We start from the raw sequence: 26,620 nt of genomic DNA on the forward strand, positions 1-26,620 counted from the left end.
GTTCTGGGTCCCTGTTTGTATAGGACAAGTGTCTTTAGAAAATGGATAGACACATTCACACAGACAATAATAGTTCATATATTCCTATTTTTGTAGGAATTCCCCATTCATTTCAATGGGCATGACGCTAATCCTAAATATGATAACCCCTTACCCAGCCATAATCCTAACCATAAATAACCAAACCAAACAAAACACAAAACTTTTGCCTATTTTATGAATTTTTTTCACAGATTAACAGAAAAAATGCCCCCCATAATGTGTCCCCAGGTCCACATCAGCTATGGCGTAGATTATAATCTTTGGCACATAATAATTTGAATCTGTAAATACAATGTATGCACTGCTGAGTTCCTGGAAAAAAATATAATAACAAGAATGTTTGGCTTAGAAATATTGATGTGATACATTCAGAATTTGAGCAAATCCATGTAAATGAAACAGATGCGCTAAAGAGATTATAGCTTTCCGACAAACAGATTCACGTCCAGATGGCATTTGCCCTGGAGAAGGCATCAGATGGAAACACTGAAGCTCTCCACTCTCTGCTATTCTGCGGTCTCCATAAGGCGTGGAAATCCAGATGACTTAGTGAAAATGCCTTCAGGCAGACATGCCAAAAAAGGAGGACCCATTAAGATGTTTCTATCATAAGACCTGTTGGCTAAATGTTAGCTAAATATTGGGGATGAAATCACTAAACTGCGTTTAGATGACACATGGTCTTCGAGGTCCTTAGTCAATTGATTGCCGTTGTCTTTAAGTGTAGCTAAGTAAACTTAATTTTCACTCTTCCTGCTTAATATGCCTTAACATACAACTAAAATATAACTGACATTGTCTTGGGAAGTTCATTTGCATTTATTGTTTGGCTGATTTCTCATGGTAGAAATAATTTGTAGAGCTCCTGACAGGTTGAAATTTTTATGCCAACGCATTGTTTGCAATTATGTAACTCAATCAATCTGTATGTAACTGCATCAAAATTTCACCAGAACTAAGTGCTAAATGGTGGAGATAAGAGACATGAAACATATGATAGTACTTTAAAATAACACTTAAATGGCATTTATTTTAACGATGACGTGCTGGTTGTTTGAAAGTTAACATGTTAGATCTCATAGCCTTTAGTCTATGATAGACAAAAATGTGATTTCATGTGCAAGTTTGTTGATTGCCTGTGGGTTGACTATGGATTAGTTTGCTTCAAATTAAAGCATAGCTTGTCTACTGCATTTGCTAGGAGTTCCTGTTTGTGGAGTTTGCATGCTCTTTCGACATTGTGGTTGCGTGGGTTTCTTTCAAGTACTCGAGTTTCCTCCAGTAGTTAAAAAAATGCAGTTAGGTTAAGTGAAATATATCCTGTAATAACAAAAATCTCATTTAGGGTGTACCTCTGCACTGAGCCTTACAGTATGCAGTCTAGGTAAGGGTCTAGGTCAGTGTTTCTCAGCCCGGTCTCCAGAGACCCCCCGAGGGTCCATGGTTTTGCTACCTGCCTTTACCTACCTACCTTTTTGCCTCATCCCAGGTCCAAAAGCAAAAATGTGGGGGTCTCGTGAGTCCCTGAGTCCCGGGTTGAGAAACAATGGTCTAAACTAGCTGTAACCATGCAAAGGACCAGAAAAGATGGAAAGTGGATACATAGATGTGCTTATGTTAATGATATGTGGGAAAACTTTACACCCAGCGTAAAGTATAAATGACTTTCCCATTTTCTTGTGTTTTTCTGACAATATAAAAATGATGTTACTAATTATTTATTAATTGGTTTAAGCTCACTGATGTTCTTCTAGCCATCCAACAAGATCAGTAACTTTTTTAGAAAACAAAAGAAATTCTTGTTATTTTTCATTACTGTATGACTGCTAAGTTACATACAGTGATTGGACAATGAAACTGAAACACCTAGTTTTAAACCACAATAATTTATTAGTATGGTGTAGGGCCTCCTTTTGTGACCAATATAGCATCTGTTCATCTTGGGAATGAGAGATACAAGCCCTGCACAGTGTCCAGAGGGATTTTGAGCCGTTCCTCTCACAGAAGATTGGCCAGGTCGCTATATGATACTGGTGGAGGAAAACTCCTCCAAAACACCCCAAAGTGGTGCAATAATATTCAGATGTGGTGACTGGCAAGGTCATGTGAGATGTTCGGTTTCACTTTAATGTCAAACCACTCTGTCTTCAGTCTTGCTGTGTGAATAATCATCCTGATACACGGCACCACCTTCAGGGTACAATGTTTGAACCACTGGGTGAACATTGTCCTCCAGAATGGTTTTGTAGTGCTTGGCAGTGACACACCCATGTAGAACAAGTAGTGGGCCTAGGGATTGCCACGATATTGCAGCCCAAATCATCATTGATCCACCTCCATGCTGAACTCTGGCTACGCAGCAATCCAACTGGTAAGCCTCTCTCTTTTTTTTTCCTCCAGAACAAATATACACTTGCTGCCCACATACATAGGGTTTAATATTTTCTTTGACTATATACATATAACCCTCTGCCACATCTTTATGATTTGTCTGCTGTTAATCACAATCACATCCAGTTTGTCATATATTCCTGATGTATTGGAAGAATTAACACAACAATACAAGACAATCTAATAAGAGTCCAATGTCCCTGGTTTTTAGAGTATTCTTTTTCCTGGTGATATCTATTTAGGTGAAGGAATATGTTTTCTTATGCAGGTTCATTTAAAGGTGTTTTCTTTATAAATACTGGTGGTAATATAATGAGATTTCAGATTCCAAAGGTAACTTTGTCTTTGATCTTACATAGATAAATTAGTTTGCTGGTGTAAATGTGAGGCCTGTTAATAGGTCTGCAGAGTCCTTGGGGATACACTGTTGTAACAATAGCACTCATATAGTAATCGCCCCAAAAGAATACTGTACGGGCTATTATTTTGTTATTAGTATAACAGTGCGTGCTGATAGCCATCTGGGAGGTCCACAATGATTAGCAAGCTCCCCTACGTATTGCTTTTGCGACCAAGGTAGCACATGCATTCTTTTGCAGATTGATAACATTGAATAAACATAATCATAATCGCCGAGTTGTTCTTCAGCCTACTAAATGGGAACTTATTTTTTAAATATGTAGCAGAACATTTAAAAAATAACCAAGTGTTTGAGGTCATGATACATTGTGAACAGATAAAGAAGTTACTATTATTGTATTAAGAATGCGCAGATTGATACAGAATATTTTGAACCTGAATGTTTCTTTTTGAGAATCTATTCTAATGTTAAAAGTATTAAATGTTTATATGATCATAACATACCACATATTCTATTGCCACCAATTTGAAAAGAAGGATCAAAAAGAAAATCAAAAATTCGAAAAGAAAATCAGCAGTACTGCCCATCCGTAGCTGGTATTATTCAAGAAAGTAAATATAATTAACAATTAATTATACCAAATAACATAACTGTTCTCCTCCCAGCATGCTCTTCTCTGCCCAGGAAGTTACAGCAGTGTAGCAACATTCTTGTTTGTTTATTCAATTTATTTTTCTCTGAGCTAAAACTGACACTCTGCAGTGCCCCATGATTGATAGAACATGCTGTTCTTGCATTAATATACATATAGGTCACTGGTGTCTCTCACCAGTGAATATGCTACATCTTTGTATTTTCAGTGGAATCTGGTGGTGTTTTGAAGACAAAAAGAAATGACTTTTACCATTTTTCCAAAAAAGGTGAGACGCTGTGTAAATGTAAATAAAAGCAGAATGCAACAATTTACAAATCATATAAACCTGTATTTAAGAGAAGACAGAACAAAGACAACATATCAAATTTTGAAATTGATCATTTTATTGTTTTATAACAAATATATGCTCAATTTGAATTTCATGTCAGCAACACGTTTCTAAAAAGATGAAACAGGGGCAGTCAAAGACTGGAAAAGCCTGTAATGCAAAAATAAAACACCTGGTTCAATATCTCACAAATAACTATGTTAATTGGCAGCAGGTCAGTAAGATGATTGGGTATTAAAATAATTGAATTCTGTTATTTACATGTTATATAGCATCCCAGCTTTTTTAGAAATGGGATTGTACAGTAAATAAAGAGAAAAAATTCATCCTACGACGTATAAAACGCTAACAGAATGTAATGAGACTCCCTCAGCATCACAATTAGCCATTAATGTTGGTGTTTTAGATGGACTTATGTGTTAAGCCAAATATGTTGCTGTCAACAAGACTTAACAATGATGTTATTTAGCTAAATGATGTTGCTAAAATTATATAAAGTAATCCAAACGATGCACACACACTTTTTGACATTTTTGCACATGATTTAATATAAATTTATATCCTCTCCTAACACACCATTTTGTAAATATAGAATATAAATATATTGTTACGTATAAATATAATTGTGTAGTTCTTGCTGTTCATGACATGAATTTATACATTTTAAGAAGTATTTCAGATTTCTCAATGGCTGGGTTCCTTCTGAGAAACCTTTAAAATTGTTTTCCTCTATTCTGACCAAGTTTCCAACTATGCTGCATTGTACTGCTATAATTCATTCATTTCCCTAAAAGTGCAGGGTCACAGTGTCCCTGGAGCTTAACCCAAAGGGCTCAAGAGGCAATGCCAGTCAGTCAAATAGTACTGACTAAGAGCAATTTACTAAGGCAAGTTCACCGACATACCATTTTGTTGGATTGTGGGAGGTCACCATTGTGCCTTGAAGAAACCATCCCAAACATAGGAAGTACAGGCAACCTTAATACACAAGAACCAAGAGCGGGAATCCAACCCACAACCTGCTACTCACTGAATCGACAGGCCACCCTTATTTAATACATTTTGTAGAAATTATAGGGAAACGCACCGTTAGCATTTATCAACAAATCGATTTCAGCTGGCCATTAAAAACGTCACTCTAAATATAGTATGATTCAGATTGTATCTTTTGTGTATGCTGTTTCTGAATTAACACAGTCAAGCCACCTGCTGAAACTAACCAGTGTAAGACATTGCCATTAACTCCCAGTTCATAATGCTAGACCATTTGGTACTGTGCTTTGTTGTACTCAATCCTCAATTAACAATGTCAAAGAGCAAGACGTTGTCACAACCCACCTAAATGGGTGACACAGTGTTTCACATCTCCCAAAATGAGAATCCAGAGGCATTTTTCACAGTGTTTGCTGCTAGAAATGAACAACATAGCAATATAAAAGACTAAACTGATTTTACGAGCTCTTTTCAGATATTATAATTACAGTGGTCATCAGGATAATGAGATATAGTTTGAAGTTCCATAATTAGGAAGATGGTCTTTTATCATCGTGACAAAGAGAATTGTGTTAGCACTAATTTGTACACTCTGGTGGACAAAATTGAATTTGTTTAGGGGGCAGATTATGTTGAAGCTGCATGTCTAAATGGTGTATAAATGAAAGTATGAAAGAAGCAGTTGAGGGTTTAGGCTTTGGAGCAGACATGGCTGAGTTAGACTTTCCCCAAAAGCAAAGCAAATATTCGCATCTTCCTGCATTAAGTTTTACTGAGTCAGCAAACCGATGCTTGTAACCAGTAGGAGTAGTGATGTTATTTATATGGACAGCTTGATGGTTAGGACTCTAGCTCCATCCCTCCAGGATAGTGGGTATGATTCCCACCTCTGGGTCTGGTTTGGAGAGCATGTGCTCATGTGGGTTTCCTTTAGGTACACCAGTTCCCTCCCACAGTGCATAAACATGCATTTAGGTGCATTAGGTAACTAAATTGCCTGTAGTGTATGCCTGGTGATGGACTGCCTTCCCATCTAGTCCTAATGGTTAGCACTGGGGGTAACTTTTAACCATGTAACATACTCAAAGTTACCGAGCCATAAACTAAAATGTTTTAATTTCACGACAGTATTACAGGGTAAGAAAGAGACGGAAAATCTAATTTATCATCATTCAATTGGTTATCAAGATGACTGATGCTGAAAACCATACATTTTCTAAATATACATATATATTATATATATTATTATAATATGGACTTAAATATTTTAAGCGTGTACTGTAAGCCACAGTGGTCCTGTTTGGCAAAGATTGCTTAGCTACTGTTGCTATGGTCTTCAGGTTGGTTGTTTAGCTGCTCTTGACAGCTGTTGGTGTCATCAGGCTGCCACTGACACCACTTCTCCATCAATATCACTGTCACGTTGGAACGCAGGGGCTGAATGTCAATCCATGAGGCGGCTTACAGACAGCTGGGCTTTATTTATAAATTTAAACACAAACTACACACGAAGCAAAAGGACTGTGAAGGGCCAAAAATCAAAGGCAGGTAAGGTAGGAAGGATAAACAAGGTCTAGGACTGAGGCCAGTGATATACTTCATGTGAAGCGATGTGCACGGAGTGCAACGTGCATGCTACGCAAGCAGTGTACTGACTGGAGGATTAAAGGTCATGTCCACTAGGGGGCAGTGCGAGAAAACCATATCAGTCAGCTCCTTCGTTTCCGGTCTAGGCTATAACACGGTATGTAGTCCACTTGCTCTCTCCACAGCGATGGAGTTGCTAATTTTATGATACTGCTACAGCATTCTCTATTTCTTAACCACTGCTCCACACTGTATTGGCACTCCATACTGAATGTTGCATTGTGTATTCTTAGATATCTCGCAGTAGTTAGTATTTTGTAATTAGGATGCACGATATTGTGAAAAAATCATCTATTTTTGCATTAAGTCTTCCAGTATTTATAAAGAAAACAATAGTAAAACTTTTTCTGACAAGCACATCTATTCTTGTGTGATTTAAACTGCAAGGATAGAAATGATTAGGATCGGCTCAGAAAGCACATGCAGAGCTCTTGAAAAAAATGGTGGTGGTAAACTTTAATGTTAAACATATACTAGGTAGTCCTGAAAAGCAGAGGTCATGAAAATTGCACGGCTTGCTAAGTTGTTTCCTATAACAATATAAATGTTCTAACCTCCACGGTCTCAGTGATTTTTATCACGAACATTTATAAATACCGGAACTGTATTGAAAAATAACTCTGCTTCTGAAAGCAGGCAAGTAAGAGTATTAAATCAGAATGTTGTTGTACTTCATTCACATGGTACTGTACTGCTTTCTTAGAAAAACTGCCATTAAATTCTGAAGACATTGTACACAGAGGGACAGAATAATGCTCGCAATATTTTCTCTCTTGCTTCTGGAAATACACAATTCTTCTGGTCACTCATTCGTATAAAAAAAAAAATATTGCATGCTACTTTAATACTATTTGTGCCGTATATAAACACATATAAAACACAAAAGGTTATCGTTCTACCACCCCGGTTTTTGGTGATACTGCGTATTGCAAACACGTCGCATTAAGTCTTCACGTAGGTGCTCAGGCGACATGCGGAGTCAATGCAGAAATCGTGCGGCAGCCATGACATGTAGATGTTGTGAGCATCGAGTAGAAATTGGCCCTAACAGAGTAGACTAAGAGAGAACACTAACAAACTACAAGCATGTACACAAACACAACACTAAAAGATCCACATCGACAATGACCAGCAAAAGAGTAGGGCAAGGGTAAGCACATATATGCACTTATAATGAGAGCTATGTGAGGGGCAGGTGTAGGACATAACAATTAACTAAACACTGGGGCTGGTAACAAGAAGACACAGGTGAGGGTCATTACCACTAAACACTCAGGGCTCAAACGCTAGGAACGGGATGACAGACAGGACTGTGCAAGGACTGCTATTGACAATCACACGGCTTCCTCTGCCTGGCAAACCTGTCAGTCATCTCAAGCCCCACATCTCTGCTGAGTGCTCTGCCACCACACGTTTGTCTAATATCTTATGCTGTCAGAATTGGTGTCCGCAGGTCAAGTCATGTAGACACAGGGCCATAAATGTGGAGTAAGTGTCCCTGAGGCATTTCTCTGAGGTTTGTCAGCTTAGAGGGATGTTTCATTTTCATCTCTGGGCAAAGTACTTCCAGTAATGCTCTACTGAAAACATTAAAATGCTTAATTAATCTTGGGTTCATGCAACGGTACCATATACATTATGTATAATGTTCATATGGACAAGATGCATACATTCATTTCCATAATCAAATCTCATTTGCTTTATTGATTCTCAAGGGCTTTTTGAAATAAAAATTTGAATTCATTGCATTAACTGCACATCTTAAGCCTAGTTTATATTTTTTTTGTCATTGCTAGAAGTTTGAAAACACTGAGCTTCGACCTTGCAATGCAGCCATCAACATATTTAACTTATTTACTGCAGGTAGGTTGTATGAATGTCATCTTGGAAAGCTTGAAGAAAAAAAAAAAAACGGAGAAGATAATGGTCATATCACCCTTTTTTTGCACTGCACACAAGATTCCCGTTCCGGAATATCTTAGGGAAATAGGTATAGACATGTCAGTGATAAATATGAAGATCTCACACAAACACAGATACAAATCGGGTCATTTATAATTTGCATTTACAAAGTAAGCAAGTTCAGATATTATGATTAGGGTCAGGTTTTTTTATGAACTATTATTCCTGTGTCCTCAAGAGGCATTTGTAGAAATGATTTGTTCATTATAATCAACACATTCCATTGCTCAATAGTAGAAAACATAGATATCAGTCTATTCATCTTCCTCATTATCAGCAGCAGCATTTTCACCGTTCACTTCCCAGTCAGGGTCAAGGTGGCAGAATGCACAGCGGGTGACACCGCATGTCTTTTTTACTGTTACAGTCTTGTTGTGGAGGATCCCTAGACATTCTCAGGCCATCTGGGAGATTCAGTCCCTCTAGTAGGTTCTGGGTCTTTCCCAGGTCCTTTGCCCAGTGGGGTGTTTCTGGAAGAGCTCCCTTGGGGGGCATCCAGGTAGCATCCTTACAAGATTCCTAAACCACCTCAGCTGACTGCTCTGCATCCAAAGGAGCAGCTGGTCTACCCTGAGGTCGCACCAGACCTATGAACTCCTCACCCTATCAGGGAGAATGAGTCCAGCAGCCCTGCTGTGAAACCTCGTTTTGGCTGGTACTACTGGCCACCTTGTTCTTCCGGTCATTACCCAAAACTTATAACCATAGGAGAGAACAGGGACTGCTTACCCACAATGGGTCTTCTCAGTCCTATTGAAACCATAGACATTGTATTATATTAGGCAAATGCTTTGAATTACTGACAGAAAACAAAACTGAAAATATTTAAATAAACAGTAAAATCCCGTTATAACTGACTTAAAGGGACCTGGCAAAACAGTCCATTATATCCAGAGTTGCTGTATGCCCAGAACACAACTACAGGACAGGATTTACTCATGCCACACCCCAGCAGACACACTTTTGGTATAAATTATTATATTGTACATGCAGTAATCCAACTTTACCTGACCAGATGCGTGATTATTAATAATCCCGACTACGAATCTGTGCTGGATATCACCGGCACGCCACGCGCCTTGTAGGCGGAGCCGGCTTGTCTGTTATAGCCAAACAAAACTACAGCTAAAAGCGGCCCTGGGGACCAAATTGTTTGTCCATTATAAACGAAATTTCATTATATGCGAGTCCGGTATATCCGATGCTTTCTCTGCATGTTCTTAAAGGCGTACTGCCGGGACCAGCGGACCTTATCCGTTATAGATCATATTCCGTTATATGTGAGTCCACTTTAACGGGATTTTACTGTATTAAAAGGTACAGCTACAACAAATTCACAATCTACCAAATGTAATCTTTTGGCTCCAGAATTTACCAAAGCAATGAAAAAAAAATATTTTCAGATTTTTTTTATGTCTTTAGTAACTTTTATGTCCGGCCATTTTTTCTATTATGATGTCTAGTGTCTGCCTTAAGCATTAATTGCTCTGCCACTGCAAGGTGAGAGGGGGAATCCCTGAAGGAGAGTGTTTATGAAGTTCAATGTTTCACTGCAGGCTTTATGCGGAGATGTCTGATGGCCACGTTTCCCCCATAGCTGATATAATGGAGGCTTTCTATCAGAAGCCAAAGAAAAGGCTCACTGTCTAGCCATAGTGAAGAGACTGCAATTGATGAAAAAGATGGGCCAGGCGTAATTTAACATGCGCCTTTAAGACCGGGGATTCGGGACACAAATACCGGAATCAAAATTGGAAACATCCACCTACTGTATACAGGAGTCAGGAATTATTTCAAAGAAAAAGGAACCTAATTTTCCATATTCATTTATTGGAAAAATGTATACCTACAGAAATATCCATTTGTTTTTCATAGCTATGAAACACACAAACAATCCACTTATTCATATTTTTATTTGGACGCTAAATTTATTTCTGTCGCCAAAACCCTAATCTCAACAATCACAACCTTAACCCTTACCCAGCCCTAACCTTATTTTTTTGATTGCATTCACAGATTTAGAGAAAATTGAGGTTATACTTATGGGGGCCAAAAATATGTCCCCCCCACAAGGTTTTCATCACATCCTGGGGAAATTTGGTCCCCACAATGTAATAATTACAAACACACACAAATACACACATACACACACACGCAAGGTATATTCCTGCATTATAAAAGCAAGGTCATCTGGACGATCAATCTTAAATAAAACTTTTTCTGTATGTTTAGTGGCCTCTAACATTCCACAAACCCTCATTACCTTAGTAATTTTCTGACACTTGACACACAGAAAAAGTACAGCAGTCTCATTTTCTCCTAGGTTTCAGAAATCAGCGGGATATACAGTGGATATAAACACATTTTGGGACATTAGGAACCCACTCAGGCACCATTCTTTACAAAATCCAATCCCATATAAAGAACTGCCCTAGTCCTAAACACAGCTTTCATATTGTATTGGTACTGCAGTCTTATTAGTTTTTGTATTTATGAATTTTATTTTATTCACTGCATTATCAATGCATGATTAAATAGTTGAGGAACCAAGAAAACATTGCATGAGGCTACAGTATTTAAGTATTTTAGCGGCAGTGATTTTCTCTTAGTTCTCACTGAGCGTAATCTGAGTTGTGACAAACTCCAGCTGTGCGGAAGCCACACAAAACTCTGCCTCAGTTACTGACCCTTATCATTTACTATGTTCACAGAATTTGTTTCAAGGTTGGTTTTACAATTTTTTAAATTAGACTACAGAAATTAAGCTTGCAGATTGATTCCCATAAAGCCAATAAAATGTTTAGTGTTAGTGTATTTGCGTAACCTTCCAGAATGTGAATAGTCACTTTGATAACTGCGATATACTGTATTTGTTTGCCTCTCTCCCATATCCCAGTGATTGATATGTTATTTCAACTTGAGTGTGTCAGGATGAAAATGGACTAGTATCAATAATGGAAAAAAGTCTGGAAATTTGTATCAGTGATGCACTATTTATTATTATTCATATGAATTCCTCTAACCTACTCTATGTTACTCTCGAGAAAACAGGCCAGAAGCCATATCATAAATTTATTGGGTGAACTTCACCTGATATCATGCATATTTCTTCACTGGCATGTACATATATATAAAACATTTAACATTTACTCTTTTGTCTTTGATGTCTAGACATTTATGTATGTAATTGGGAGTGTAATACTACATAAAATGTCTTCATACCCATGTGAACGCTAGTATCACCAAAAGGCCTTCAGTGTCAAACTCACTCATACTGCTGTCTTTGTGGGGAAAAAAATAAAAGAGGTGACCTACATTTTATCTCGAACTCCTGCCATCCCGCAATTAATACTGGGATGTGGGCAGGATTAGTCTGCCTTAGTGCAATATGACTGCATCACTGATTCAGGTTTCCTGAAACGGAATCCCGTCAAAAAAAAGGCAGAGTGAAATATAAGGAGAAAAGACATTGTTAACAAGCACAAAACTGTTGGACACCTGTACTAACTGATTATCCTTCTTACCTACTTAGCTACCTTTATTTTAGAAGCAACCATGCATTTCTAAGGACCAAAACGTGTGCTGAAAGCCTCAGAAAATGTCACGTGTGCAAACATAATTTTCAAAGCCCGGGGTGCTTAGTCTGTGCTTTTAACATTGTCTGATGTAAATAATTCATGCCTCTCACTGTTATAATGAATATCAGTATAAACAGAGAGTGCACTGAGAAACATATAATTAATGTTTAATTGTAAATAAAAAAAATATTTAATTAACAAAAGGCAGAATGCATATTTTAAAAGAATGCACTTGCAGCATCTGACATGTAAATAATATTAATTCCAGCACAGGCACAATAAGTAATATGAAAATACACTTTCTCAGGAGAGATTGCTAATGGTGTCCACAGTGTGGTGTATTGTTCACTTCCCAAGTCACTAAGCTTTCACCTTCCCACTGATCTCCTAGGAGCATGCCATGCGTGGAGCACAGAGCTGGGCTCCATGTCCGTGCCGGTTCACTTGCAAGTGCCTTTGTGGGCACGCTGAGACAGACCTGTAATCTCCCACCAGCTGTCCCTGCCATTCCTCTATGACTAACCAGATTCATTGGCTACAAGAGTCATGGGACTCCATCCTCTTCATCCGCTTTGTTCTGACCGACAAGGAGAGCTAATCCCCCAGCCTGCACTGGGGCCTGTCATCCAGAGCCCATGACAGCGAGGCACAGGGGGACCACAATAACACTCGACATGCATTCAAATTATCTTGTCATTCATGTATAACACGCCTGTGTTATGATCAGTTCGGACCTCCATGCTCTAACAGTAGTAGAAGCTGACATTTGTCTCGCTGTGTGGCAAATGTCAACTTTTTGATTATGCAATTGAATTAATTGTTTAACCAAAAATCTAAATTTCATTACTATTTCCATTTTTTTATTTGTCTCCCATTACATGATAATCAGTTACCACTGGTGTCCAAAAATTCATGAATTTTGTAAAGCAAAAAGTGTATGGAAAAGGAACCCAGTTCCGGAAATGTTGTACTTCAGCTAAAATCCATCCATCCATCTTCTGTAACCATTTGACCTATTCAGTGTAGTGGAGGGTTCAGAGCCTATCCCAGGTGCAAGGCAGGGAACAATCCAGGATGGGGGACTAACTTCTCACAAGGTGCACTCACACACGATTCACTCACACACAATTCACTCATACAACATTCACTCACACACCATTCACTCACATGATTTACTCACACTCCATTCACTCACACACGATTCACTCACACACAATTCACTCATACAACATTCACTCGCACACCATTCACTCACATGATTTACTCACACTCCATTCACTCACACAAGATTCACTCACACTCCATTCACTCACACACCATTCGCTCAAACGATTCACTCACACACCATTCACTTACACAACATTCACTCACACACCATTCACTTACACATCATTTACTCACACTCACACACCATTCACTCACACAACATTCACTCACACTCACACACCATTCACTCACACACCATTCACTCACACTCACACACCACTCACTCACATTCACATCATTCACTCACACACCATTCACTCGCACACGCACACCATTCACTCAAATAGCATTCACTCACACACACACATCTACAGTACGGGCAACTTGGTAACTCAGATTCACCTCAGCCTGTATTTAAACTGTGGGGGAAACCAGAGTAACCACAGGAAACACAGGGAGAATATGCAAACATCACCCTGGCAGGTCTCAGAGGTGTGAAATAGCATTTCTGACCACTGCACCATCATGCCACCCCTCTTGAGCTATAATATAAAGTACAAATACCACGGCTTCTACTAAATTCTTGTCCTAAAGGCCTATCACCCCCGTGTCCTACCCATTATAAAGCCAGATGCAGTGGAGGCCTGACATCAGATGGCACCCCTGCCGAAATCCGATGCTGACTTGCAGGTTTCCCTATTTATTCCTTACAATAATGGTGTACTGGTGCAGGTAATTAGCTCTTGGAGAGCAAAACCGTTACAGATTTATTCTTTGTTTTAATTCCAGCGAGTCACGAACTGGAATTTTTCACCCTTAAGTTCTCCTTTCTTCTTTTGCTTTCAGGGTTTCTGAGCACAGGTGACCAGGCTGCAAAAGGAAATTATGGACTGCTTGACCAAATTCAGGCATTGAGGTGGATCAAAGAAAACATACAAGCCTTTAAAGGGGATCCTAAAAGGGTCACCATCTTTGGATCTGGGGCTGGAGCGTCTTGTGTCAGCTTGTTGACACTTTCTCACTATTCAGAAGGTGGGTAAATAGCCCTGTCTACAGAGAGCCCATGATATATGATGCCAATATAAACAAAATATATTTATAACACAAAGCCTGTAGTCATTGTTGTTTGTACTTTCAAGTATTTTTTTCTGATAATCTTACAAAAATGGATTTTAAAACAACAATTAACTTGACAGCTCTGCTTTTCAGAAGTCAATGGACCTTGACAGCATGCTAGGTTTTTAAAGCAGGTTTCAAGCAATTTTCCATGTCTGTCTATTTCCATTAAAATTCAATATTGTGTTATTGTACATTGTAATATGTAAGAAACAAAGGTCATATGAAGCAGGGAGACAGGGGGGATGGGTACCTTTATTTATCTTCATTCCTCCCTCCAAAAAAACAGAACTTCACAATTAAATACTATCCCTGAATCCATCTTCCACGTGTTTATCCAGCACAGGGTCCCACTGGGGTCTGGAGCCTATCCCAGGCAGTACAGGATACCAGGCAGGGGGACACTTTGGACAGTGTGCCAACCTTGAACACAAACACACACACGGATGTTTGTATAAGTCACCATAACTAACCAAACAAGATACAAGACTTCTGACACTACAGTTTTTGGATCACAGTTACAGATTTTTATAAATTGAGGTTTCCTCTTGTAGAGACCAAAAAATTGGTCCCCGCTACATCAAAAATAGGTTTTTATCACAAGGACCTTTGGTCTCCACAATGTAACGTATACATAATCCACACAAACACACGCACACACATACATACTCACAAATGTTTGTATTCATATCTTTGTGTGGACCATCTTTCTATGAAAACCCTAATCCCAACAATGACAACCTTAACTCCCATACACAGACACAAACACACATATACAAACAATCACATACCGTGGACAATATGTAGACCATTCGCCTCATATTTAAATGTAGCGTTTATAATTTATTGTTAAGGCATAACAATTGCAATGGAATTTTAAAATTGTATTGTATCATTTTGTTTAAAATAGATGTTAATGTATGTTAAATATTGACAGTCATAATAATGGTTCCTTGTTTAAACTAGTTTTTTGTTATTGAGAATGATTGTTTATGAAGCATTAACATAAAAACATATTCCTAAGATATAAACCTACTCTGGCATGCATGTCAACCCCAGATCTGCTAGAATGATTTAATGATGTATTCTAAACACACTGGATGAGTTCTATCCATCTACAGATTGCTTTTTCTGGTGAGAGATGCAACACTGGATGAGTTATTCTGTATAATAGCATCATCCTTGCTGTGAGCCACTGAGTCTCTATACTTAGTGTAAAAGAATGAAATGAGATTCTCTCTGTTTTTGTTGAAGCAAGACTTTTAATTAATTATCCTTGATTTAAATTGATTGAATTTCACATTTTATCACTCAGGAATTCGTATAATTTGAATGGTGTTAAACCAACTTTGTACCTAGTTAAGGTTGTTTTGTACTGATTTTATATGTAATATATAATATAAATGCAATTAATTTAATGATAGTCATAAATTATTTAGTTACATAATTGATTAAAGTAGACTATTTAGTAGGCTACTTCCATTCATCTTCTAACCACTTATCATTAGGGTCATGGCGGGTGGGGGCTGCTTGGGGGGGGGGGCGGGCGGTGCTGGAGCTTATCCCAGACAACACAGGGTACAAGACTGGATTCCAGTCAGTCGCAGGCACCATGCCACCCACATATGTGGCTTATTTTGCTTCATTTAAATTGTGACATTATTGTACAATCTGCAAAGCATCCAACTTATTTTTAATTAATAATATATTGTCAGGTGTTCATGTTTTATTGGTCAATCCATCCCGCAGATCTTTTCCAGAAAGCTATCATCCAGAGTGGTACAGCTCTGTCCAGCTGGGCAGTGAACTACCAGCCTGCCAAATACACCCGGATGTTGGCAGAGAAGGTTGGCTGCAACATGCTTGACACCATTAACTTAGTGGAATGTCTCCAAACCAAAAACTACAAGGAGCTCACAGAGCAGTCCATCACTCCTGCAAAGTACCATATCGCCTTTGGACCTGTCATCGACGGGGATGTAATACCTGATGACCCACAGATATTGATGGAACAAGGGGAGTTCCTGAATTATGACATCATGTTGGGGGTCAACCAAGGAGAGGGATTTAAATTTGTGGATGGAATCGTGGACAGCGAGGACGGTGTGTCTGCTAATGATTTTGATTTTGCCATCTCTGATTTTGTTGATCACTTGTACGGCTACCCAGAGGGGAAGGACACCCTTCGGGAAACTATCAAATTCATGTACACAGATTGGGCTGACAAAGAGAACCCAGAAACCAGGAGGAAAACACTGGTTGCACTTTTTACAGACCACCAGTGGGTGGCACCGGCTGTGGCTACTGCAGACCTACACGCTCAGTATGGTTCACCTACCTACTTCTATGCCTTTTACCATCACTGCCAAAGTGACATGAAGCCCAGCTGGGCCGACTCAGCACATGGAGACGAGGTTCCATATGTCTTCGGAATCCCTATGATCGGCCCAACTGACCTGTTTAACTGCAATTTCTCCAAGAATGATGTGATGCTAAGTGCTGTGGTCATGACCTACTGGACCAACTTTGCCAAAACAGGGTGAGTCAAATAGTGCATTCGTCTCACTCTTCAGCTGTGCAACATTCAGGTTGCATACAATTATACAATTGTTATCAAAAGCAACCAAGGGTTTGACAAGGCCCTGTATGTATGCAAATGGCTGGATTCAATTGTTAGATTTGTCTCAGTTAAGAATATCTATTTTTAATTTGTCCATCCATCCATCTTGCATAAACACTGTTTGGAACCTGTCCTAGTAGGGGAAGAGGGCTCTTTGGAGGGAATATCGATCTATTGCACACAGTAACACAGAAAAAGGGTAGGTTTTGGTCCCCTACTTCCAGTGAAAACTCAAGCCCCCTCTATAACTAAATGAACAAGCACACAAACACGCTTCCCAAGACATTTGAGGTCCCCAAGGAAACAGGTTGCTTGCAGTTACTATAGAATATAAGATGTATAGTAATGGTCTTTCGGTCAAATATACAGTATCTTACACCTGTTTGGGTTAAATAAAAGTGGTTGTATGATGTGATTCTGGGAACAGCTAGCATGTGAGTAGAGGTGAATTAAAAAAGAAATATCAATCTCACTAATGTCCCAGGTAGACTTCGAAACAATCGCCTTCGTGTTCCCTAAATCTTTAGTCCATCTGAAACTTTATTTGCTGCACATAAATAACAAAAATCATGCTGAAGTTCACAAGATTAAACCTTCACCAGCTGATTACAGTACATATAGCATCTGTTTAAATATTGTACCTTTTTAAATTCTTGTTTAGATTAGCAGGCTACCTTAAGATACTACTGCACGCTAGCGTAAGGCAGGAATGGTTTTGCCTGTGTATGCAACACTCTAATATCTCCATGCTTGAGTTAATACTAAGTGACAGTAATTAGCTAAATTATAAAGCAGAAAATGAAAGTCAGAGCAGCAACACAAAAGTCATCAATTCATTTTAAATATCCAGCGGCTTCGGAGGGGACACATTCAGGAGACCCAGCACTGTGTTGGGGCCCCAAAATCCCCCCCGCTCGGTAAAATCAACTGAGAGATTGAAATTGCCAACCTGAGCAGGCAGCCCGTGGTGATATTTTCTCAGGGGGGGGCGGGATGTTTATCTACTCCCCTGTCAATATCTGACTACTGCCTGTTTATTGACCCATCAGTCTGTGTCCTGAGACCAGTCATCTGCCCATTACCAGGTCCAGGTCTTCCTATCAGAATGATTTGGCCTGTGGTATGGAACTAGAGCAGGGCAGGAAACATGACATAAGCCTACAAAGAGCTTGCGCCAGATTTGAGGCCAAGGTATTCAAGGTGTAACTGGGTTATCATCAAATATAGCTGCTCTAGAGCTTTTGTTGATATTAAAAAGTTGCCTTATAGCAGTTAAAGCAGGAAAGTGGAACATTTCTAAACACCGAAATCCTAATTAAAAGACCTTACTGAAAGTACACCTAACCAAAGACATTTAATTGGCTCATTTAAAAACCAATCAGCATTCTATAAAATGTTTTGAAACAATCAGTTTCCACATTCAACATGGACTCTTGGCTTCTACTGTCTGAGCTGCTGACTCTCTTTCCAATATATCTTTGTTTAACTTACTTTTAGATGAGCAAATGGCAACCTTGCCTTTTAATGTACATTTTCAAGTTGTTTTGTTTTTGCATGTAGTTGGAGCTTCAGTGGTCTTACCTTCTGGTCATGGGTAAGGATACAGTGAAATTCATCATAATTGCATTTGCTTAATTACTTACAGTAATAGTGGGGAAATTGGTTTGCAGAGTATTATGTGAAATAAGTAATTTTAATTATTAGTTCTAGCACAGAAGTTTTTTAACTCTCCCTCTGAGCTTCACAAAGAAATTGACTCCTTTTAATGCATACACCTACATGCTGAGAATACAAATACAGTAAAACGGTTTGTATGGAAAATGTTTCTAAACACCACAAAAAATTCTCTCATGGATATCAATCCGAAGATTAAACATGTAGCACAAAAATTATGGTTTACCTCACAGTAGACATCCATGTAGAGTTTAAATCCTTGTAGAAAATGCTGGGAGATTTTTACCTGACTGTACAGTAAATAGAGCCTAGTCTTTTCACTGACCTCCTGAATTAAACAAAGGGCAATTATACGATATGATACCCAGATGTAATGTGATTCATAGGCTTGGTAAATAAGGGTGGGATGGTGGCGCTGTTGCTTCTCACTTCTGAGACCAGGGTTCAGGTCTCTGCCCTGGCTGTAGTGGAGTTTGCATGTTCTTTCCGTATCATACTGAAGTGAATTGGAGCTGCCAGACTGTGTGTGTAAATGGTGAGTGTGCCCTGTGATGGGCTGCTGTCCCCTCCTGGGTTATTCCCTGCCCTGCACTTGTAGCTTCCGGGATCGGACCCCCATGACCCTTCAAAGGAAAATGGATGGATGGACATAATAAGTTCAACTATTTAAAACAATAAATAAAAATACTACATTTGGGTATGAATGCTGGCAAGTTTTTTTGTAACATTTTCATTTGGCATTTCTTATATTGGTAAATTTTAGTGTTTTTATTTGACTGCCATATATAATCCTAATATCAAATTACACAGATGTAATTGACTATTGTTCTATTTTTGCCTTTTTTTAATAAAACATCAGCCTCTTCTGGAGTCTCTTTATATATTTTGCTTGGTACAATTACAGTGGTATTTCTGTTTGTACTATACAATACTAAGAAGTCACAATAGTTTTTCAGGGTGTAGGAATTATTAGCTCAGGTAATTTTAATATCTCCACCAATATGTTTTGAAATTAATTAACTTTTAATTAATTATTATTTAATGCTGATTATTAACCAATTGTTATGCCGAATATTCGGGTCGGCTCCTCCAAACTCAATTGTGAATCCCCGATATCTGTTAATGTGAGACTTAAATGGGATTCATTAATAACCAGTATCGCTTAATAACCTGGGTTAGTGGGCTCGTCCAGCGAGCTGCGTCACCAGGTAATGTAAACGATCGGTAGCGAAGCTCCCCTCACGGCCGATGAGAGAGAGTCTCGCGATATTTCAGGCGAGTTTAGAGGTTTCAGAGCGTAGTAGCCAGATCGCACAGAGGCAGGGACTATTGTGAGCACTCAATGACGGAGGCTGAAGTTGTGTAAAAAGACATGCATTTATTCCTACAACTAACATAAGACAGACATTACACCTAACAAACAATAAACATGAAATAACGGAATAGACACAAACGATGTAATCATGAAAATGCAATGACCAGATTTAAAATGATTAACCTGAAAAGGGAAAAACTGTTCTGCAAAGCAAGCAGTTTGTAAGGATTATAAACCTAAAGGAATATAGCAGGTGAATAGGACAGTTTAGGTTGTTAGAAAGGAAAGGAAGTTGGTTTACTTGGATGCAGGAAAGAGGGAGGTCTTTGCAGTTGGTTGCAGTGGCTGATGAGCTGATGGGTGATGGCTCTCAGGGAGGCGCGGTGTTTGCAGCGGTTGTTGGAGTGGAGTCCCTCCGGTTCTTTCTTCTGGTGAAGCTTGGGCTGAGTTGCAGTTCTTTGGGTCTTCACCGACGGGCTTTAAGAACGCTGCTTGTTTCTCCGTTTTCTTCTCTTTTTCTCCGCCTTTCTCTCCTGGCTTTGTTCTGAGGTGCCAGGTTTTATAGTGTAAGGTTCGTGATTAGGAGTGACCAGGAATTCGAGTCCTGGACCAATGGCTGACCATCCATTTGGCGGGCTTCGGAAGGGGGTCGGTATCAGTCTTTTTGGGATTTATGACCAGACTGACTTCTCTGGTAATGGTGATTTTCATTAGGCTGGTGTAACTTTTGATATATCCACTTTTGTGGTAACCACTGACCAGATTTGGAAACTGGAGTGATTTTCCTTCGGTTTGATACCAAACATGCCGTACCAGCCCAGCGGTTCACACCAAATACCATCTGTGATGATTAATTAATGATTACTTATATTATGCTATTATGTTATGTTCTATTACTCACACCAGTATATGGTACAGGTGGTTTAGGTTGTACCTCAACAGATATTACCCTTTATACAGACATTATATGACATATTCTCATGTCATAAGCACATCTTACCCTTAGATAGGCATGGTAGAATACAAAGATCAGATAAGGGTTGCCGAGGAATGTGGCAAAGAAAAAGGGGGGGAGAAGGTTTGTCAAACAAAGAAAAAGAATCTCCAAAAGTTAAGACACATTCGAACATAACCTGTACATATCTGTATATTAAGACTAGTAGTCAAGAGTAAATACATATACAGATATACAAAAGCCAAACTTAAAAGAAACTTTCTTTGGGGTGTTGGTCTGTTCTGTGAGTGGTATGTAAGGCAGGATGTCTGGGGAGGGGGTTGTGTGCCAAGTCGAGGGACCCCTGTCCTTGGGGTCCACTCTGTTCTCTGTAGGTCGTTAAAACTTTGAGCAATAAAAGTTGGAGTGCTGGCCTCCCTTGTTATCTGTGTGTGTGGGGTCACAAACCCCCCTTTGGGGCCTAGGTCGATGTGTGCCTTCTCGTACCAGGGTAGGCCTTGTCTCAGGCCACCTGGAATTTAAGCTTTGTGATATGTGCATGTGTGATCCTACATATCCCCCCCTTTCGGCTGATGATGGCATTGCCATCATTCAGGCGACGGAAGTTGAAACAGGATCATCCACATGCAACGAGGCACATGAAAGGTCCCGTTTTTTGGCACTCTGGGTGGTACAGTGACTGGATGGACAGGGAGGAGGCGCAAGGGCTGGCCCCTGGCTTCTGGGACAGCAAGGAGTGGTGAACCCTCTGTCGAACAGGGTGCCGCAGCTCCCAGCAAGGCGTCCAGGAACCTCTCGGGCAGTCGATTGGACTCAGCTTGGTTCACGGTCGTTGGGTAACTGCTCCAGCATGTGGGTAGTGTCCACGGCAGCATGATGCATGGCATCCTGGGTCCATCGGACACCTGTCCCACTCGTTTGGCGTCTCTCATGGAGGTAATGGGCTCGGTCGACATCGTCAGACGAATACTCGCTGTATGTGGGTACAACAGTTAGTAATCAAGAGACCGGGCTGTTCCCGGAAGACAATGCCTGACGGAGGCCCAGGGGATGCCCTCTTGGACTGGGGCCTCACCCCTCCTGGCTGAGTAACGCTAGTAGCAGGGCAGCGTCATCCTAGTGGTAAGGGGATAGAAAATAAGGACCGGATTAGGAGTGAGGGGGTGAGTCAAGACTGATTTGGAGTGTGGTGCACCCTTGTGCAAAGGGGACAGGAAAAAGATATAGTGGCAACAATTCTCGGCCAGAGGACAATTGTAAAGAAATAAACGTGACAAGAAAAGTGCAAAACCGGATCTTCTTCAGTAATTTCCCGGGCACGCGTGAGCCACCCCAGGTCCTTACCAAAAACAACAACCAAAGAAAATGAGAAGTTATCAAAACAAACAAACAGATAAACAAAAACATCAAGATCACCCAGATATCAGTAGTCAAGCCCACCACATTGGTCTACCCTATCTGTGACCTTCTCTCCTTCCCTTCCTCTTTGTTCTTCTCTCTTGCGGGTTTTGGGGAGATTTGAACTGGAAAAGTTGTCCTTCTTTTGGTTGGAATTGGCAGCAGACCAGACATCCTTTCACATATTCCGTCACATCCTGTCGCATGTTAGGCCAGTAGGCTACTTGACTAAGTGCCTCATAGGTTGTTTTGGCATTGCGGTGGTCTGCACAGGGTGCGTCGTGGGCGTACAGTAGCATGACCCCCCTTTGTGCCTGAGGGACCACGAGCCGTGGTGAAGTGTGGGCATCAGGGACATGAAGAGGTACGCCCTCGGCAAGATGAAGAGAGGATAAAGCCGTCATCAGGTGATGGAGGTCAGGAAGGGATTCTTGGTCAGTTGTGGAGATCGAGTTCGCAGCGCGGTCGCGGAGGTGATCGCAGACCGTGCTGAGCACAGAATCAGTGGGCTGGAGGGAGACGATGTCAGAGTTGGAAACCTGAGGGGAAAGTTCCAACAGTGAAATCGTTGGCGGTGGGGCAGATGCTCGGCTGTGACTGCGGGTGACGATCTGGACAGCGTGGGTGGGTGGGAGGGGACAAAACTCCCATGAATCACCATGCAGTGCTCCTGCTTTGGCAAGTGCATCCGTGTGGTCATGGTGTTTGACTGGCTTGTTCCCTGATGTCTTGAAGCCATTCTGTGTCCAGTGAGGGAGATAGCACATGAAGCTGAGACGTGTATAGCTGGAGTCTTTGCAGATCAGCAGGTTCTCTACTCCATGTTCGGAGGCCACCTCCCGGGCAATTAAGATTGTTGCCAGCTTCGCATACTGCGATGTGTGAGGACAGAGCTTGAGCTGTTGTGGTGGGACGAGGTCGTCGTTGAGCCTCAGAATGCTTGCTCTAGCTTTCAGGGTCCCCTTTTGTTTGAATGCGCGTCCATCTACATAAATGGTGATCATGTCTTGAGAGACATTCTCATCAACGTAGTGGTGTTGCGACGGTTCCATTGGCGTCGGCGTGTCCAAAATGCTGGGTGCTGCTGGTCCCTCCCGAGAATAGTAGTGGCAGCTGGGTGACTGTACTGTGTCAGGCTGGGCAGTTATAGCATGGATTGTCAGGTGTTGGTCACCAGCAAGCTCCATGTCACATACAGTCCCTTCTGTCACTGGATATTTTTCTACCCCCATGGTTATTACCACATCTGTGACTTCCATGCCTTGGAGCCATATGCCTTTCCTGATCTTGGGGCTGAAGGATCCTGAGGTAGGGTCCAGCCTACACAGGAAGGAGTCATGGTGCTGGCATGGGTCTCTCGTGTCACGATTCTGATCTCCAGCTGGGTACTCTCCATGGTGTGGAGTGAGGTCTGAGGATGCAGCCAGGGTTTGACATTCCTGTGTGGCTGCGTCAGGTTTCCACAGTGGCAGTGGTTCTATAACTTGAGCCCAAATTTTCAGACATTGGAAGTCTAACATCGGCTCGAACCGGTTCAGCAAATCTTTCCCAATGAGGAGAGGAATGGGCTCAAGTTGGGAAATGTATACTGGGTGCATTACATTCATGGGACCAATGGACCAATTGAGGGGTATCATGTGATCCATCCTGGTGCCCACTGGTGAATACGCCTGCACGTCCAAAGAGCATTTCCTTGGCTGGAGGGTTTTGTTCTTCTGGGCGGTTAGGTGCTGCACTTGGCAGAAAAGACTGGCTGACATTAGGGTGATGTCTGCTGCAGTGTCGATGAGGGCCTCCAGGGTGAGAACATCTTCCAGGGTGATGGAGAGGTAGAATTTCTTGGCTACCCCCCTTTCCACCAGATCTCCCAGGAACTGTGGCACAAGGGCCTGGCCAGGAATTGGTGAGGCCTCACCACAGTAGGGGTGGTGCTCTTCTGAGTCACGGCACACAACTAGGACAGCGTTGTCAGGTGCTGGTGGGGGCTCATCCTCTTGATCGAGCTCTGTGTTGGTGACGGCAACATCAGGTGCTCTTACCAGGCTTGAGTCGGCAGCTTTTTCTAGTTGAGGTGGGACGTCTTCAGTTGTTCCAATATCTCTGGTAGGGAAGGCCGATAGCTGTTGAGTGTCGCTTGGGGCTGACGTCCATGGGAGTCCGTGGGCATTGTCTGGTTTGGGTTCTGGTGAGGATTGTGGGGTCCTGCGTGTTTTGTGCTTCAGTCCTAGTCATTTTGGATCTTTCTTCCGAAAGTCCTCTTGACCCTTGAGGGGATGCTGAGCAAAGAAATCACGCAGCAACTGGAGTAGAACCCACTCATCTTTTTCCGTGGTTTGTCCAGGCTTCGAGTCTGGTTCATAACTTTTCCTCCTGTCTTTCCAGTTCCGCGGTTGATTCCGTCGGGAACTTAGTGGAGAGCTTGGATTAGAGAACTGGCTTCCTAGCCGATCTCCCCGCTTATTCCAAGGCTCTGTGGGTCTTGGTTTCCCTTGGTTAAGAGAGCGCTGTGCCTCCCACCGGTCTGGCCGGGTCTTCAACTGCTGTGGAGGCGGACCAGGGTAACGCTCACTGTGGCTTGCTGCTGTCCAACCTCGGTCATGGATTGGTGGTTGCGGATGAGGGTGGCCACCTTCCAATGCCAGGTTGGAGTCTGTAATGCCAAGATTTAGCACTGCCGTCGCTTTAGTTGCTTTCTCGGCTGCTGCTCTTTGTTTGTGGTATGCCTTGATTGCAAGGTCTCGTAGTTGTTGACTTGTCATGGTGTGGGGACAAGCCATGAGCCCAAGGTAGTGATTTAAGGTTGGGTGGAGATTCCGAAGGAAGAGAGCCTTGAAGGTTGCATCTTCTTCCATGTCTGCCTCATTTTTGGACCCAAAATATGCCCGACGAAGGCGATTGTAGTAGGCTTGGGGAGTCTCTTGTCTGCTCTGTTTGACATCCAAGGCGACACTGATACCTTGTTCCGACTCAGGATCAGCAAACTCTTGAATCAGTGCTTCGTGTAGCAGCTTGGAGTCGGCCTTGATTCGACTGGGCTGTCGATCCAGGAAGCTGCGGACCTCCAGGCTGGATGTGATCCTGATGAGGTAGACTCTGTCTTCATTGGTCACATTGTCCAGTCTTTGGAGGTGGAAGTCAATGTCTTGGAGGTAGGTATGAATGTCGTGGCCCCCCATGGGGTCAGGCGTAAACATGTCGATATTTCGAGCTACTTTATCAAGCTCCTTTGTGGTAACCCGGTGTTGGTATCGCTTCAGTACACCTGTTTCATCTGGGATGCCTTCTTTGAGAGAGACCTTCCAGGCACTTGGTTCCTCAAGGTCCGGTGATGGGCACGGAGGTACCTTGTCCCGATGAGAGGTCCCTTGAACGCGGTCTGAGTGCCTTGGGGGAAACAGCACTGTTGGAGAGGAAGTCGGTGCCATCACTGAATTGTAGGAGGCTCCAAATTCTGACTTCACCTCATATGCCTGTATTAGTTCTTGTCTCATCCGGTCAATCTCTTCTGTGTCAGCTCGATGTTTCGTTCTGGTATCGGTGAGCTGTTCTTGGGAGCTGATTAGCTGGTGAGTCAGCTTGTGCAGGCTTCTCTGTGCCTCAGCCAGATGGTTTTCCAGGGCCTGGATCCGAGCATCCTTGTTCTTGAGCTCTGTGTGGGCTCTGTCCAACAGTGTTTCGGCCTGGTCCAGTCTGGCTTCGGGGTTCTCTTTGGTGGCTCTGGCTTGCTGTTCTTGCTTGTCAGCTTCAGCTCTGAGCTCTTCCAAGGCCTGTTGAAGCTTTTTGCTTGTTTGAGGAGTCTTGCCTTCTTCTGTATCCTCTTCCTCATGGGACGGAGACCTTCTTTGTTGGAGTTCTTGCTCGAAGTTCTCAATGCGATGTTGAGCTTGGGCCGCATCTCGCTGTGTCTCGGCCAGAAGTTGTTGGGTGTCTCTCTCCTGCTGTTGGAGTGCTTGCACCCTTTGCTGGAGACGGGAAGTTTCCTTTTCATTTATCTTCAGCCTGGCTAGAAGTTTGTGTGTGAGGGAGCCGAGTACTTTGGTTAGCCTTTTACTCCCGCATTTCTGAGTGGGTGGCATGGCCATTAGTTCAGCGATGTCGTCTTCAATTTGGTCAGCTGCTTTGGACCGTATGAGATCGGCATGACTGGGCAGGAAGTCGGAAGTCACAACATCAGGCCAGGTACCCAAATCTTTCCACTGGTTGAGGGGGCTTTCCATGTGGATCATTGTGACTTGGTTAACTGCAGGGTGGCCGCATAAATCTGTTACACTCAGACTGGGGGTTGTCTAGGTGGGTGACCTGACACCTAAATCTGGGTGAACAAATAAAACCAACAAAATAAAATAAAGTAGAACTGGGGCCTGTCACTGGGTAACTGG

At 41.7% G+C, this 26,620-nt stretch overlaps 1 protein-coding gene across 2 annotated transcripts in view; it reads left to right on the forward strand.

Annotated features, from left to right (window-relative positions):
- Positions 1–26,620, forward strand: part of nlgn4xa (neuroligin 4 X-linked a) — a 57,508-nt gene that overhangs the window by 23,991 nt on the left and 6,897 nt on the right. For both annotated transcript variants that reach the window (XM_048977946.1, XM_048977947.1), the window contains 2 exons: positions 14,010–14,195; positions 16,029–16,818. In XM_048977946.1, the coding sequence (XP_048833903.1) occupies positions 14,010–14,195; positions 16,029–16,818 (976 nt within the window). The remainder of the gene's footprint in view (positions 1–14,009; positions 14,196–16,028; positions 16,819–26,620) is intronic.

Source organism: Brienomyrus brachyistius, chromosome 16 (assembly GCF_023856365.1).
Source record: "Brienomyrus brachyistius isolate T26 chromosome 16, BBRACH_0.4, whole genome shotgun sequence".
NCBI classification, from domain to species: domain Eukaryota; kingdom Metazoa; phylum Chordata; class Actinopteri; order Osteoglossiformes; family Mormyridae; genus Brienomyrus; species Brienomyrus brachyistius.